The sequence below is a fragment of the Rhipicephalus sanguineus genome, chromosome 5, assembly GCF_013339695.2.
Source record: "Rhipicephalus sanguineus isolate Rsan-2018 chromosome 5, BIME_Rsan_1.4, whole genome shotgun sequence".
NCBI classification, from domain to species: domain Eukaryota; kingdom Metazoa; phylum Arthropoda; class Arachnida; order Ixodida; family Ixodidae; genus Rhipicephalus; species Rhipicephalus sanguineus.
In genome coordinates, this window is record NC_051180.1 from 128552541 (window position 1) to 128570588 (window position 18048).

At 47.9% G+C, this 18048-nt stretch overlaps 1 protein-coding gene across 1 annotated transcript in view; it reads left to right on the forward strand.

Annotated features, from left to right (window-relative positions):
- The first annotated feature begins 266 nt into the window (after window positions 1–266).
- LOC119394238 (uncharacterized) overlaps window positions 267–18048 on the forward strand; it is a 123411-nt gene continuing 105629 nt past the window's right edge. Inside the window, exon 1 of the mRNA XM_037661523.2 lies at window positions 267–948. Within this exon, the coding sequence (XP_037517451.1) occupies window positions 708–948 (241 nt within the window). The 5' untranslated portion in view covers window positions 267–707. The remainder of the gene's footprint in view (window positions 949–18048) is intronic.

Consider the following 18048-nt stretch of genomic DNA (forward strand, 5'->3'; position numbering starts at 1 on the left):
GCAGCCATGACCGCTTGCTCCAGGAGCAGCACAGCGCGGCGGACGCACGCAGGACGCCAGCAGCGGCCTCCTCCTTATCGTCTAGTCGCGTCTGGTCGATAATAATAGTAATAAATAGAGAGCGAGGAGGAACCGGGCTTCCTTCCTTCTCTTTCTCCGGCTATGACGAGAGGAAGGGTAAAAGGGAGAGTGGGGCGCAGTGCCGCCTGCAGTGAAGGAGGCAGAGAGCGCGCGCGGGAGAAGCGGCGTCGCCATGGCAACCATTGCCTTGAACGTCGTTAACGTGCGCGCAGGCGCACTGCATCCGCTCCTAATGATAATTAAACGGGGCTGTTGCGTGCGGCGGCAACCGTCGGAGCTGCGCCGCTGCTAGCTGCGACAGGGCGAAAGGAAGAGCCTCGGCGGAGAGCGTCGCCTGCTGCGAGCGCGGCGTACGAAGAGTGAAGCGGCGCGGCAGCAGCAGCAAACGCCGGGCGCTGTCGTCGGAGGCGGCGTCGTTTGAGTGCGGCGCTCGCGCGGTCTCTCTTGCTGCTCGTGTGTGTGTGCGCGCGTGAGTGCGCCAATGGCCGCCGACGCTCCTGCTTCTTGCCTGTGACTATCGTCGACGTCGTAGGGTGGTGGTGGCGTCGGAGGCGAGGCCAAGCGACTGCGGCGCCGCCCTGGTGCTCACTGTGGGCGACGTCGCCGAGCCGCCGCGGCGATCCAATATGGAGCTGGTGCGGCGGTCCAAGAATTTCAGCGTCGCCGAAAGCGATGCGCTCATCACGCTGTGGAGTGACCCGGAGACGCAGAAGAAGTTCGACTCGGCCTACCGGCACTCGGTCATCTGGGAGATGATTGCCAACAAGCTGCGCATGCACGGATACGAGCGCTCCTCCATCGACTGCAAGACGAAGATTAACAACCTCAAGGCGACGTACTTCAAGTTTCGCAGGATCTACAGCGCCGGTGAGTAGAGCGCTTCCGTACACTGTCCACGCCCACTTGGTTCTCCTTACGGAGAACCTCGAGACGCAGCGAGGCGCGCGCGCGCGTTGACGTTTCCCGCCCTGGCTCTTAATTTTTCTCCATTGGGAGCTCAGTGAGAGAAGCGCGGTTTCCGGGTTAACCCTTCGGGTACGCGCCGAACGCGCCTCAGATTGAAAGAAAAAGAAGGGGAGGGAGGGAGAGAAGGAAGGAAAGGAGGATCGGTGAGGGTGCGAAAAAGAAGAAAAGCAAAGCCAGGGTGTGTAGTGGGAAAAACGTTGGGCAGCGCGAGTGAGAGGGCACACACCACAACACGGAACGGCCTCGGTCGCTCGGTGTGTCTCCAGTGCCGATCGATAGCACGCTGGCTGAAGTCAGCCAGGCGGCAATGTTTTGATTTGCAAAGGCGCCAGCCGGGCCGCCCGCGCTTTGCAGGGGGCGTCGGAGTGAACGCGGCGCCACCGGCGTCGCACGCTGCCGTGCGCAGCCGGAAATCTTCCGGCTTTTCCACTCCTCCGCCGTTCCTTCCTTCCGGCCCGTTTGGGCTCGGGCTCGCGCGCTGTGTTTGGGCGCTCCGGCTGTGTTGTCGATGCAGCGTTGGCGATTTCCGGTATCTGTCGCCGCCGTTCGCTGACTTGTTTTTCACTCTACGAGATTTCATATTTTGATACTTGACGTTACTTTCAAAAAATTCAATCCGAGTCGCTCTAAAAAAATTTGTAATTCTGTCGTGTAGCCGCCTGCCCATTTTGACAGTTCGCACTTCTGCGAAATATGACTGAGCCATGCGATACGATTGTTCTTTTCCCGACTGCTGGCCTGTCAAGCGTTTTCGGCGCGACGTTGATCGTGCTTTCGCCATGTCTGACGGTGGTATCGCGTGCAGCAGCTTCAGTCGAGTATGACGCAAGTTTTCTTTTGAGCCACAGTTGTCGTAGTCACTTGGTCGATCATTCAGGTATAGTTTTTCACAGCTCGATTTTGCGCTGTACGTTAACCATATGCGTATCTTTATTTCCGCTGACATTACACGTATTTCCTGCGCAAATTGTCATCCGGTTGATCTTAATATTGCCCTAACCGGGAAGGCTTCGTTACCACGTTGTCTGGAAATGACTGGGCTTCGGCTCATTTAAAATAAGCGATGCTGTAGTTGTATGATATATGCGGTGTGTTCTTGTCTTATTCCTTGATAGTATACAGTGAACATTCCTCTGTTTAAACTCGCCCTTCTCAGACCTAACTGCGAGGCCGCAAAAGTTTTACTTGGCACACTGTCGTTGCCGTGGTAATGGGTCTTGCATTTAATACCTTGTTCTATGACGATTGTTCTGTAATACTTGAATCAAGCACAAACTACCTTTAATGTGCCGTTATAGCGCAAATGAAATGAGGAATTCGGGAACACTGGATGATTGAAATTATCTGATAAAAGGCACAAATCACAATTTTAACAGAACCGTACACGTTTTATGTTGTGTTCGTTTTTTTATAGATTGATATCGCCCAGAGTGCTGGCGGATATTTCAAAAAATCATTATTTTCGGTCGCATGCAAATGGATGGGAAGTTTTGTAGTACGTGACCACAGCTGCCGCTTTTAAAATGTGTACTGCGCTTGTCGAATCGGTGGAAGCCGTCGCATGAATAAACAGACCTGTCATCGGTCCCCATATATTGGCGTCCTTGGTGGAGCTTTTGTTTTCTCAAAGGCCAATGGACTGTTGGTAGATGGCGTCACGGGTGGTGTGTCGTCATCGAAGTTTCTGACAGAAGCTGTACGTATGGGTTTTGTGATTTGTTGACTTCTTTCTCTGGAAGGGGTGAGCGTGCGAATTTGGTCTTTTGCTCTCACGTCAGTGTTTATCGCAGGTGCAAGGAAGTCAAGCGTAAGACAGATTCTTTACGTACCAACGTGTATCGCCATGTGCAGCCAGAACAAAATGCTTTTCTCTCTCTCTTTCTCTTTGTCGTATCTCTTTACGTCACCATATGAGGCTGACTCGAGTATATTGTTTGTGCCTTGTTTTCGTACAACAGAGATGCTTAACCTCTACCTATAGAATTTGTTACTGTTAGTATTTTATTGTATGCTGGCTTTTCAAAATGGTGATGGCTCTCACAATACTCCACCGCCAGAACGACGGATACGCCAACGGTGACAAAAATAAAGACGTCACTAACAGGTCGCTTCGTTTTGAGATTGGAGATCAAGAAAGCGACTGTTTACTCCAGGCACGGAAGAAAATGCATGGTGGGCGTGCGTTCCTGAATTTCTAGCGTGTCTTGGGCGCTTATTGAAAGAGCAGAAACAATACATTGCAGTTCATTCTGCCCTTCGTATAAGAGCCAGTCGATTGTGTGCGTACTACACACGGTTGGGCAGCACGGTACAGCATTGCTAAGTGGTACTTGCATCTGGCCATGTTGGTACAAGTTTACCTTGGAAGTAAGGGTGCAGGACAAAAGACAGACAGCAGTGAAGTCCGATCTTGCTTTTCATTTTTATTTATCGTCTTTGTTCGTGGCATTTCTTTAAGTAATTTTCCAGTGCTTACAAAAGGATATCGGAGTGTTATCGTAGACTTATGTGGAACGCCGTAAGTTAAGGTTTCAGACTAATGATTGCTTGGGGCTCATTAGTCTGCCCACAATTACGGGTTTGTGATCGCTTTCTGCATATCGCTGTCATCGAAATATGCGACCTCAAATCGCATGAAGAATTCGGTCAATATCCAATATACGCGATATATGGCTAATAGTGACCAGAGATGGGGCAGGTTATCCGGAAGGGCAGCATTTAAAGTCCTGGGACTGTCGAAAAGCAGGCAAGTCGGCTAACAGCACTGAAGTTAACTTTTAGAAGGGAAATACTGATATTCAACGAACAACAACTAAAGGAATATAAATCCGGAATACAAATGTACTGTGAAAAGTGATGTCGATTATGGCCTGCGTGGACATGATCGACATAAGTGGAAGAGAGCAAGCTTTGTGGAATGTATGAACATAGAGAATTTATTTTTACACTAAATAAGATTCAACTGAATACTCACCCTGTGTAACCCCAATGGCACAAATAATCGTTTAACAATGTGACCTGTAGGATATGAAGAGGGAGTCCTTGTATGACGGAGCAAGCAGCGCTATGGTTAGATCCGAGAATCGAGAAATCGAAACGGAACACACATGAACCGTCAAGCACGTGAAAAAAGAAACGAAAAAAAAGAAAGAAAAAGAAGAGGCACGTTTGTATTCTGTTCTAGAATCGTAGTAGCTGCGGCATCATCGAAAGCATACGTCAGCCAGCTGGCGTATATTTTCAAACATTTTCGAACAGTAGACGGGTACGTGGATAGCACGTGCATTTTGTTTCGAAGCAAAGCGATGGCAACCGTGGGATCGGCACTTTTCCTGTTTTGTTTACACCACGGCGACAGGCCAGTGCTGCATCCTGCCTTTCACTCTACCCAGCTGGTCCTTATTTTTTCCTGGCTCTTCCAAGGTTTCCCAGCTAATGTTTTCTGCAGCCGGAACCATGCATGCAGGGCCTGTTTGTGACGCGCGACCTTCCTCTAGATGACGCTAACGTGAAGTGGTCTTCCTCGAGTTTATAAAGTAATCTTGAGCGGCGCCGCCTGCGGACTTCTTCCTGCATGGACAAATGTGTGGTATAGTTGCCAGGGCGTCGCTTTACTGAGCCTTAGTGGTGGTAATAATAATAATAATAATAATAATAATAATAATAATAATAATAATAATAATAATAATAATAATAATAATAATAATAATAATAATAAATGTTTATGTGTGTGAGGAGGACACTTTGAATGCTGCTCTTTATCTCGAGGTAGTTTGGCAAGAGCCCTCAGAGATATCTGTATCTGCGCCGGGTTGGTCGTCAACACCATGCAGTTAATGCGCGTTTTTCGCCGTGTAAGCTAAACGAGCCACAGTGAAGGTGGATCTCCAGGGTGCGGGATGAAACGCGAACTGCGATAGATTTGTATGACAAAAGCATCAATTATGAAATACAAAAAACAACTATACTATGCCTAGCCTGAGAAGTAGATTGGCGATTTAACGAAGGTCATTATATTCCGGTGCATTCCGCATGCGCGAGATGATACTGCTTTCAACTGCAACCAATCCACCGGCGTCTGTAGTTCTTCTTGCTTTTTTTTTCTTTTTGAATTTATGTCGCAGCGAAGCAGATTCATCCATCGTTTGCATGATTTGTTTATACATGGTGTCATCCAATTGTGGAGGCCCATTTTTTAGAACAGCTGACAGCGTAGTATGCCTGCAAATTCCCTGATCCCACAACATATATCTATAGATGTGCCATTCTAGGTAGCGCTTTCGTTTCCTTGGAACCCATTCTTTAATAGGTAACCTATATTCTCTATGCATAAATATATGTTCCTTATAGAATGCGTTACGTGTTACTCTCGTTGCTAATGTGTATGCGCTGTAGCAGCTGCCAACAAGAAATCGTAGACTACCAAACGAACTTTATATCGGCATTCGTACTCATGCTTGATGTACTGAAGTGCATATTTCAGTACACTATATGTATGCATAATGCACTTTTCGAAATCAAGGTCAAGGCTGTAGTGTTTCAGTACTGCTGGGGAAGCAATGTTATAGGTGCAAACGCCCTTCCCGTGCTTTTCTCCGTGTGTTATTGTACTTTGCGTTGAGTCATGAGTAACTACATCCTACTTGCGCGCTAACGTGAGCCTTAAGCCTTTGTTGTGGACCTTAGGTGGTTCAACGCGGTGTCACTGAAATTGTAGTGAGTGAGCCTATACGCGGCCGCAGTATACGTCGTGTCGCTGCACTGTCTGCAAACGGCAGGCAGCTGGGACTTGTCCTTCTCGCGACATTTTTTTTTTTTTCTGCGCTGCACTTTCGCCCGTCGTGCTGTCTCAAAAAGTCAAACCCTGTCCTTAAAGAAGGGCTTCGCTACCATTCTGCGCGGCGCGCCGGTATAGCTTAGCCGAGCTAGACGATGCGCGTTCACTCGCCGTGGTGCTCTATAGTGGTTACGGCGCTCGACTGCTGCCCCTTCCTCTGCCCCCAGCCCTCTACTTGTTGTGACCTTCCCTTCCATCCCTCCATCTATCTCCTCCTTCCCTTTTACCCCCCTTCCCCTAAAGTGACGCGGTTGTGGTGTCCTCGACTGAGAGACAGTTATTGTGTCACTCCCCCACCTTTCTATTTTCGTTTTTCCATCAAGAACCTCTTCTGCTGACCCGAAGGTCGCGGGATCGAGTCGCGGCAGCGGCGGCCGCATTTTCAATGGACGCGAAAATGCTTAGGTCCCGTATACTTAGATTACCGGAGTCCTCCACTACGGCGTCCCTCATAATCATATCGCGATTTTGGGACGTAAAACACCTACAAATATTATCATAGGCGTGCGCACGGGGGCGCCCCTCCCCCCCCCCCGTATTCACCCAAGAGGGGGGAACGCAGTCAGCCCCACACATTGACATAATAGGGAGGGGGGGGCGCAATGTCAGCGCCATACATTGACATAATTCGGAGGGGGGGGGGCGCTGCGACGAACCTTCGCCTCCCCTTGAAGGGGAATCCTGCGCACGCCTATGAGTATTGTTAGTATGAGGAGGCGCTCTATTCCCGGCTACGGCGGCAAGCATTTCGTTGTGAAAAAAAAAAAAATGCAAAGGAAGTCGTGCACTTAGATTTAGGTGCAAGTTAAAGTGCAGTTAATGTTATCTTAGTCTAAATCACGAAAAGGTAATGGACAGGGAATGTATTGAGACGCCAGGATAACCGCTGGTCATAAAGAGTAACAGACTGGATTCCAAGAGAAGGCAATCGCGCGAGAGGGAGGCCAAAAGTTAGGTGGGCAGATGAGGTTGAGAAGTTTGCGCGGATAACGTGGCCGCAGCAAGCACAGGACGGGCTAGAAACATGGGAGAGGCCTTGGCGCTACAGTGCGCGTAGTCAGGCTGCTGCTGCTGCTGATGATGATGATAATGGTGATGACGATGATGATGAAAGTCTTGTACAGAGCCATACTTTCGGGCTGCTACAACTTGTGGAGAGATAGATAGGGACGACAGGAAAGGCAGAAAGGTTTTCAAGACTGCTGTGTTTGCTATTCTACACGTAAGGAGGGGAATGAAGGTGGAGTGCAGAAATAAGCAAGGAAAGGCGGGGAGGTTAACCAGAGGCACGTCCGGTTTGCTTCCCTCCACATGAAGAAGGGATAAAAGGGGCGAAAAGAGAAAGAAATTGAAGCAAAGAGGCGGACAGAATCACGAACGCACTCGGGGGAGCACACCAAGTCTATAGGCGGTGCCGCAGACCTTTCGACTTGAAGCACTTCGGCAACGATTTTGTTGCCTTCTACGCCTTCCAGGAGCGTGTCTATCGTACTAGAATCTCGGCTGTCGAAAATCATCTAGAGTTCAGTTGATTCAGAAGCATCCGGAGCAGGTACCGCTGTGTGTCATAGCGAGCACAGCTGCACAGGACGTGTTCAATTGTCGGTTCTGTCCGAAGTGTTCTCGCGACTGTGCGAGGTGGCTTCTGATGAACTGACAGTTAGGAGAATGGACGCAGCGAAGCGCTTTCGCGCGACATCGAGGACTGACTTGAACTTCTTTTTGTGCGGGATCAGTGCGACTTGGCATGCCAGGTTCATACATGTGGGAATGCTACGGGGATACTGACACCCGCGCCGCTCGAACGTTTTCGTTCGTGTTGCGTTGCATCGTATCGCCAAAACGGGAGAAGTCTTTATCTCGTCAAACCTGCTACTAACTACGTAGAACAACCATTCTTCGAGGTACAATAGAAGTGAGGTCGTGTACGATAACATCGCGAAAAAAAATATGGTCCTGTTTGTTTCACGTTAGAAATATATCGGAAGAGAAGCGACACAACTTAACGGTTATCTTTATTTTATTTGTCAATAGTTCCGACTCGTTGAAGAACTGCTGATGAACTGAAAAGGGGATATATATATACATACATACATATATATATATATATATATATATATATATATATATATATATATATATATATATATATATATATATATATATATATATATATATATATAAAATAAAGAGTAACATCAATACAACAGCACGCAAACTAATTTCTCAGTTACGCATGTAGGCGACAGGGCAAGTGACGTCATTCCTACGTCATTTTCTGGCCGTTTCTGCGAACATTTAAGGGAGCAATAAAGAAAAATATATAGAAAAAAAGCTGAAGACACTAAAAGAAGCTCAAAACACTGAACAAAGTAAGAACCTAGCAAGTTCACTGACTTCTTCTTCCGCTAAAGAGATCGCAATGCGCGAAGTTCTGATGTTGATCACGCCACAACATTATATGGATCACCCCTACCGTTCAGGCACGGCAACTAAGAAGGAAAAAAAAGGCGTTAATATCTCTGAGAAACATTTTGACCGAAGTAGTGATAGCGTAGCACTAAATCAGGTATTGTTTTTCAAACCGTTAACATTACCACATACACATTTTATATATATATATATATATTTGATAGGAATACCGCACCGCCGTTATTCAATATTACAGCTTCATCGTTGTTGCGTTCGTGATGCATTAGCGATGTTAATTATATCTTTACGGGGGGTACGGCGTTGCTAGGGCCCTTGCTGCTGCGGTTTTTGTTTGTTTTTGTTTTGTTTTATCGCATTTCATTGTCGAGATTTTTCCTGTAATCATGACGCCGGGCGCGTAGCAGCTGGTGAAATAGGCTGCGCTTGCTGCTGATAGCTGACACGCCTTGGCGCTTCCTTTCCGAGTTTGGCTTAATTGCGCGTCACTTAGCGAGACATGGGAATCGTGCTGCCTGTTTAAGCTCTATTTACGCTGCATTATCTACGGATATATTGGGGAAATAGGCCACGGAAGTGCTTGCTATATCCCATCCCTCGCAGAGCATGCAGCTCCAGCGGCCAAGGAACTTCATTAAAACTCAATCAATCATTGGATTGATTGAGACAACGCATTCATTTGAATAAAATAGAATGAAGACAATGTTGCGGCTCGTAACGGCGGATAGCCAATAGCTGAGAATATTAGCCAACGGTAGTCAAGAATGGCGAACAGTAATTAGCCAACGTACATTAACCAGTGCTAGTCAGCATTAGTCAGCGCTTGTGGTGTGGGAAAAATACGATAATTTAATTCAGTAAAATATGATCGTTATCAGACATGACAATACCTTGTTACATAAAGTAGTTGGGAGTGGACCAAAATGGCGTTGGCTTTAAATAAAACAACTCACACGGTATGCACTCGCCTAAGGCAGGCGAAAGCCATGTTTTTGTCCTCAGTCATTGTACCGATCCTGCCCTGCCATCCTCTGAAAGCTTTATGAAACCTAACGCAACCCTTTGAAACCCAGCGTGGTTTTCCACTGCCTCCAGGATCGGAGGCACCTCACCTGGTTTTGCACTGCCTTTTGCACTGCCTCCGTGATGGGCCCACCTTTGACCAAGCTGCGATCTCATGTGATGGCGTCATCATGTGGCGTTAAGTCACGTGACGTCATAATGATGTTACTAATTTTGGCGTCATGTGACGTCATGATGCCGTCTTATGGTGACGCCATCGCGTGATGGTGATTTTATGCATCACTCGAGGGGTGTTGGCGCCGCCGGCGGGGAACTCCGACGCGGGACGCCGTTCAGTTTCAGCGTTTGGTTAGGCATCTAAGGCTTTCTCCTTAAAAAATAAAAATAAAATACATATAGAAAGGGAAATTGTCGGAGAAGTGAAGCGCGTGTCATAACGTCGGGCATGATCGCTTAAATCCTTGAGTTCCGGAAAGTTGAGCAGAACGACAAGGCTGTTATTTAAGTGTCCGTACTAACTGTAATTACTTCTCGGTTTGTTAAAACACCCAAGAAAGCCTGGGATTATTCGGAAAGCTTAAGGTCGCAGTATGGGGATCATCATGTTTGACGTAGAGTTCACGCTTGTTCAGCGGAATTATATGAATGCTATGGTATATGACTTCTGCGGAACCCCTTGAAGTGAACGAAGGTTCATCCCGGACGTAGACGTATTTTTCGTCAATTGACCAGCGTTCTCTTCTGGGAAGACGTACGAGTTTCCATTGTATTTTATCGTGCTACAAACAAGTGGACTACAATAGTACCTTTTCGAGGAAGCTAGCAGTTCGAGCAGTAAGCTGAATGAATCGCGGGTTGTTCAAAACGGATGGAGCTGAAAACATGTAAACAAGAGAAATGAAAAAAAAAAAAAGGCAATGAAAGCTCCCGCTGTGTGCGTGTTTGGCGGGTTTAGGGCGCTGTCTTCGCCATATAGCATGCGCAGTTAAGTGTGTTTCGTGTTTTTCCCTATCCTCGTTCGCCGCAATATGACCTTTCGTGCCGATTGTAGGCGTTTGTGTTGCGGCTTTTTATTTCCTCGTGTTTCCGTGTTTTCTGTACGCTTGGCTTTTAGAACCGTAAATGCTAGTTAATGTTATTTAAAAAGGGAAACGAGAATGCGAGAGGGCGCGTCTTGCATGGTTTCTTCCTTCCTGCCTGGCCTTCTCCGTCGGAATGTTCGCCATTTTTGAGTTCTTGAAATTTTTTCGCGCTTGTGTATGCGTGTGCGCGGGCGAGTGCGCTCAGCGTCTGTGTCCTAAAAAAAATATCATCAGTGGTTTCGAAAGCTCCTGGTTAGAGAGAGAGCACCAAATCAGTTGCTGCAAATTGATCATCATGTCGTGCCAACATAACATGTTCTTTGCATCCGATGCATGCAGTTCTGAACACGGAAAAGCTCTCGTTTCGCCGAAAGAGAGAGAGAGAGGACACTTTTCGTTTGAAAGCGGAGAGGTGTCCATTAGAAAGTATTGCCAGCGCGTACAAGATTAGGAAACGGGACAGAACAAACAGAGGCAAAGAGTGCCGAGAGAGAGAGAGAATAAAAATAAAAGAAAGGCACGGGGGTTAACCAGGGCTGAGCCCGGTAGGCTACCCTGCACTGGGGAAGGGGGGAGGGAGAAGGAAAGTTAGAGAGTAGGAGAGAAAAGTCACTCTTCCAGCCGACGTATCAGTTCCGCGTTTGACACCACAAACGGCGAATCAGTCCGGTATCCTTGAGAAAACGCAACAGCGCTTTCGTTGCCTTTCGGAACTGTGATGGGCAGCCCGATGGTCCCAATATCGTCTTGACAATGAAACCGCTTCCGTCCAGTTGATTTAGTGCAGTGCGGAGGTGAAGCCTCTCGTTTGCGTAAGTCGGGCAGTGACACAAGAGGTGCTCAATAGTTTCACCAACGGCACAGTCGTTGCACTCGGCGTTGGTGAATGCTACACCCAGACGCCCAGGTAGTAGCCGCAGTTGTATAGATGGGTCGCGAGAATGCAGTCGATGGTGTGTGAACTGTGATGTTTGCCACTTTTGCAGTGTCATGTTCTGCGCCAGCTTACTTAGGTATCGAGCCGCGTCAAAGAGCGCCGAGTTCCAACTAGACATTATTACGGTGAGAAAGTGCGTATATATACTGGGCGAGGGATGGGGATCAAGGCAAGAAGATTCACGCACATCACTGCCACACTTGTCCTAAAGCCCGGCTAGTTAATACTGCGCTCTTAACGCTTCCTAATGGATCTATACCAACTTGTCCAAGCTTCGATTCTTTCGGAAAAGTGTGCTGGTGTAGATGCATTGCAAGTCTGTCGTATGTCCATCGGTAATTAGGAGCTTCTCAGCATCGAATCTGTCACGCTTTACCCGAGTCCTGAGAGTTTTAAGTGTCCTCGTCGAAAGGTTTCCTTCCCCCTGTGGGAAGTCTCACCTAAACGTTCGGTCGAGTCTTCTCTTTTTAGGATCGAAGAGTGAGGTCGGGAGCGGAGCGCGAGCTAAGCTAGCCGAGTCCATACACTATGCAGCCCTGTCAGTGGCGCGGCAACTTAGTACATTACCTCGCGGCGGGGTTTATTCTTTCTTTTTTAATTTAGCGCAAGGTAGCCTTACAGCTGTAACGGTCAGCTAAAGCGGGCTCGGATACGAAGAGCTACGTCAAAATAGAATAAAATCTACGCGACAGACCAGGAACTCGTCCGACGTGTACATATGTACACAGTGTGCACGGCTTCGAGACAGCGTGAAGTACACCGTTAACATTTCTTTTGCCGGCTTCCGGGTTTTCTCGCACCCTCTTGCAGAGCGAAGAGCGTCAAATGATCGGCTCTGTATACCCTCAGAAGCGAGACAGTAGAAAATGCGCGGCACTATAGATAAAAAGGAATGAACCAAAAGGAAAATAAAGAAAAGGAGGACGTGGAGGCTTTCTCTTCTGTACCGCGTGGCTCCGAGCCCAGTCACGATTCTCTCCTGGCGCGCACATATCTCCTGGGACGCGAGCGTGCGTGCGTCCTTTCTCCGAACGACTGGCGAAAGCTGATGGCGCGCCGACTTAAACGTATACTGTTACGCGGGCTGTGCTAACGCAGCTGCGACGGAGGCCGCCGTCTCCTTTTCCTTACAGCCTGCGCCGCAGCGCTTTCTTCTCTACTCGCTCAGAATAATAATGATAGTAATGACGATAATGGTGTTTGGTCGGCAGTGTCGTAACCCGCGCGTCCATCAGCGAAGAAAATCAAAGGATACCCGTGCACTCCTTCCGCGCTGCGCATGCAGCTTGCAGAATGCGTTGTTGCCTCCCTTCCCTCCTTGCGTCTCACGACGACGACGACGACGACTAGCTACGCTACAGGGCCGAGTCTCTCGCATTATTATCCGTCATTATGGCCTCGTGGTTAACGTGCATGCGCACGGTCGTTAGCAGTCTGCTGCGCCAAGGCGGCTTTATTGCTTCGTGGCCCGGCGTTTTTCTTTTATTCGGGCTCGGCGTTTGCATGCATGCAATGACATTCACTGGCTGGTGTGGCGTTTCAGATGCAGTTCCTTATTGTGCAGGCGCACGGCATGACTGCGTTTGTTTCGTGAGCCGACGCTCTTGCGTGCCTTGCGTGCGCTGGGCGCGGCGAGCGCTGCGTTATGTAGGTTTGGCATAGTTAAGTCTAGGAACGTATAAGGGAAGCCAGGTTTGATATACGGGCTGCTCGTTCTGTAGATTTGGGGAGCAGAGTAGAGGCTTCTCTCTTTGTTTTTTTTCTCTGTCTCCTGAGGTATATATATACTGTCATAGCGACCCAGTCAAGGTTTCCAACGCGGGAATCTTTCAAAAGCAGTCATATTTCAGCTGGACAACGGTCCCCAACCTCTTTTGTTGTATTCTTACGTTCACTGTTAGTTATGCGTGCTCGTCGATCGGTTTTCAGCGTGTTGTTTACTGCGTTCAACAACTGGCGATCTTTGTCCGTGTTGAGCCATTGCACGAAAAACTAGTTATTGTCATCATAATTCACAAAGATTGCCGTGTTGGCATTATTCATAGGGGAAAATGCGAACCAGTTGTGATGTTGGAGACCATCATTGTAGAAGATCGGTCTGCCTAGTGGCAATACAACACCTACGGACGAGCAGGGGTGAGATCACTGATTACTGACGTAAGGTCTCAGCCAGCAACAAAACCATAGGTAGATAATGAGATCTCGCTGACGTAGTCAAACGTCTGGCGATCAGTGCTTATCAGTCGCTCCTCGCCAGTGACTGTCCAAACTGTCGCAAGGACACGAAGTGAAGTAAAGCCAAGGTAAACCGGTTCGTTCATATATATATATATATATATATATATATATATAGACTCTTGACAAATAAAGCCTTACGGGACGATCGCTTTTTCATTCAGCGAGTTCTGTTGACGTACTGGTACCTTTCAATTATTCACATTCTAATAAGTGTGTAACTACAAGCAAGAAAGATTGGATGAGGGATGAAGGAAAGGCAGGATGACGTCAGGACGCCGTCGAGCTGTCTCTCGATTAACCAGCGGTTGACTTCCCGTGCCTGCATACTCGTTGCGGACGCTGAACTTCCCGTCGCAATGCGTAGTAAAGCACGTTTAATGAAAGAAACAATAAAAGGACAGCCTGCGCGAGCTCGGCGAACGCAAGACTTACGTGTACGTACACCTGCGTGCCGTCGCGCTCTTGCGCCGATCAGGCGAGACAGCGTGTGTGCATGCGCCGTTCACACACCTCGCGTGAGCACGCACACGTAAGCACATGCGCACGTGCACGCAGATAAGCAGGCACGCAGCGCTGTGACTCGCTTATGCGCCCATAATCATGTTGCAGGTAGAGCCCTGGGTTGGAGTGTATAGGCGGGCTCATGATTAATTAGCTCACGCTGTCATGTCAAAAGCAAGCGAAGATATGCCTGCGGCGGCTGCTGTCGAGACCAGGAAGAATGGCGGCACAAAGCTATAGATACAGAAAAGGGGAAAAAAAAAAGTTGCGCGCAGCTGTTGTACATGAGCGCCTTTGTACTCTCGCTCCTGGCAGTTATGGTTTTATCTTTCCGGTGCCGGTTAAATGAGTGAACTGAACTGCCTTGTCAAGAGAGGCAGTTTAAGGGACCCCTCTCCTGCTCGCGTGTAGGCACGGCGAGAGCGTGCAGAAGAGAGTTCCTCGAAGAGCCCTTGTCTAACTTCTTTTTGTACTTCGCGTAAGCGAGGCATTAAAGTGGCACGCCAGAACGGTGGCAGACAGATATCACACACGCCCACACTCGTACGATTTTTCTCTTCCGTTAAGTGAGAGAAAAGAAGAAAAAGTGTGGTAGTGTTTCGCTGAAAGGAACTAAAAAGCAAGGACAAGCGCATATATCACAGAAACAAAGCCGGCGGCGGCGAGCGAGATAGATTGATAAAAAAGAAAGAAAAAAAAATGTTCGTTATTCTTGCTCTACGCTGCGCGTGTTGTAGAATTCTTGTTGCGTCGAACGATCTCGTTCCAGCTGGTCTCGAGTGTGCGACGGCATCGCAGACAGCCAGCTTTTTCTCTTTCTTGCCTTGCTGCGCTTGTGTGTGTATGTGCTTTCTTCGTTCATGGCCGTTCCAACAGGCTCACAATCGCCCCCCGTCTGTGGATTGTTTCGAAGAACCCATAGAGAAGAACCGCATGCATGGGGCACTGAAAAGAAGGCTTCACTGAGAAGGCTGCACATCTGGACGAATCCCATTGATGCAGCAACGTAACGTCCACAAGTAAAAAAGAAGGCAAAGAAGAAGAGAAAACCTCACAGTGTCCCTTACGCAAATTGACTGCAGCGCATGTGAAGACAACAAACACACAGACCTACGAAGACGAGCGCTGTTTGTTTGTCTTCTTCACATACCCTGCTGTCACATCCATAGGCGTGCGCACAGGAGGGGGGAGGGCGGGGGGGGGGGGGTGCCCCCCCTAATAACCAAAGAGAGGGGCGCGAAATCGGCCCCATACATTGACGATTCAGAGCCTGAATGTCCAACGAGACGGAATGTACAACGAGACGGAATGTCCAATGGGTCACGTGACCGGCGAGACTGAATGTCCAACGAGACGGAATGTCCAACCGAGACGGAATGTCCAACGAGACTAAATGTCCAACGAGTCTGAATGTCCAACCGAGACGGAATGTCCAACGAGACTGAATGTCCAACGAGTCTGAATGTCCAACCGAGACGGAATGTCGAACGAAACGGAATGTTCGATTTAGAAGAGAAGAACTTGTCCTAGTTCGAAATTTGCCAGAAAACTGATTCATTGCGTTAAGATAGCCGGACGGAAGATCGCATTTTCTTTGTGTTTTGTAAATGTTCACTGTGGCGCCGGGCATCCTATTCTTCATTGTTTAAACAGCGCAAAAAGACGAAGGTACGAGAAGGGGGACTACACATGACAGGCGCTGACTGACAACTGTTGGTTTTATTGAGCAGGAAGGAATAAATACACGTAATCCGACTGCGCGCGCATCATCGCATTACAGAGAATTGTCACTTCTTTCAAGCAGGCTAAATTCACAATCATGAAGGCAGATAGATGGGGTGGAAATGCAAACATCATGGTTGTACCTAACGTGAAAAGCTTATGTGATTTCACGAGAGCTTGGGTCAACGTGCCTGAAGATGACATGCGTGCGATTAAACAACGGTTTACAGCCAAAATAACGACAATGAGCAGACAAATGTGAAGTAGGCGTGCCTTTTAAAGTGTTATTGTGCTGGCGTAGTCTATCGTTAAGGCAGACACCCGTCTGTCCAATATATTTCTTTCCACAAGTGAGCGGGATGTCATACACTACACCACATGCACATGATACAAAACGGGTGCGATGATTGACGGAGCACAAATTTCCCCGTGACTGGCCATTCTTCTTCCTGTTTATCGCAGCACATGCTTTTCCAACCTTACCACGAGCAGAAAAAACAACATTTACGTCATAGCCCTTAGCAATCTTTTTGAGCCTATGCGAGAGCCCATGGACATATGGGATCACGGCAACATTCTTTGGCTTTTTGGTGGCGTTGGTGCGCTGACCCGTTCGAGAGGCGGACAGTTTTAATGATTTTAGCAACCTCAGCGAAATGGACGATAGGGTTGAGACAGGAAAGCCAGCATCGTATTCTTGTTCCCTTATTAATTTTCTTTACTGCATTTATCATAACTTCAACTTTTGTTTCATTTATTTTTCTTTCCTATATTTAGTTTTCAGATGTATATTTCATATGTTATTTTATTTCGTTTAAATAAACCCTCACATGCTGCATCACGTCTGCCGGAACGAAGCCCTCGATATGAAAGTGCGACATAAGGGGAATTGTTCGAGGGGCTCTTAAAAAGAAACAACAGCCAATAAGTCAAACAAAAGCGAAGCAGAGGAACATTATTTGTTGTCTGTAACTCTACTCTAATGATACTATAACCCAAATTGAAGGCAATAAAATGGACGAAAGAACACCCTTTCCGTCAGTGGAATCCAAACTCGCAGCCTTACAAATACGGCTACGAGTTGCGCTGGCTAACACTCCGAGGATGAAACGCACATAAATACCCAACGGTGTGGACGACGGAGCGTCCTCCGTCGTAGCTCAATTTTTAGAGCGTCAGACGCGTAATTTGAAAGTGTGCGTTTGGATCCCACCGACGAAAAGGGTGGCACCACTAACTAAATGCTAGAATAGAGCGCTCAACAGAAGGCTGGTGTAGCAAAGTATGCAAACTCGTTGCCCACAATATTGTGGCTACTTTGCCGGCTTACATGTAATCTATTACGTACAATTCGGTTCCTCCGACTGGCGACTCATTTTAATTTTCCGACCGAGACCGAATGTCCAACGAGACGGAATGTCCAATCGAGACGAAATGTCCAACGAGACGGAATGTCCAACGAGACGAAATGTCCAACCGAGACGGAATGTCCAACGAGACGAAATGTCCAACGAGCCTGAATGTCCACTATTGGACATTCCGTCTCGCTGGACATTCCGTCTCGTTGGACATTCAGGCCGCAAGCGTACATTGACCCCAACCCCTATAGTCACCTAAGAGGGGGGGGGGGGCACAAAATCTGCCTCGTACATTGACTTACAAGGGGGGGGGGGGCGCTGCGATGAACCTTCCCCCCCCCCCCCCTCAAGGTGAACCCTGCGCTGCGTACGCCTAGGGTCACATCTGAAATAGAATACCAACTAATACCCAAACCGTGCCTTAGACGACCCGAAGGCGAAAGCCATCCAGAGTGGCTATTTTACCGTGTTTATGTGCGCGTCCAGCGTTCACTAATTAACTATCACTGGTTAACTGTGACTCATGTCGATCTCACTAATGATCTTTCGCTAATTAACTATGACTGGGTAACTGTGACTAATGTCGATCTAACTAATTGTCTTTCACGAGTTAGCTATCGCTGATTAACTTTAATTTGCTTTGGTTACGGGGATATAGTTAGTCTTCATTAAATAACTCACTAATGGCGTTTCGTTATTGGACTTTGCTAATTATCTATCGCTAATTAGTTCTCTGCTCGCTTAATTTGCTTTGTTGGTGATCATATGTCTAAACAGTCATGCTTGCATTCGCTTTTCTATGGTTTTCGCTGTCCTGTACACGCCAGTAAGCCGAGTAGCGCGAACGCCGCCCTTTTTTAAAGCTTTGCATGA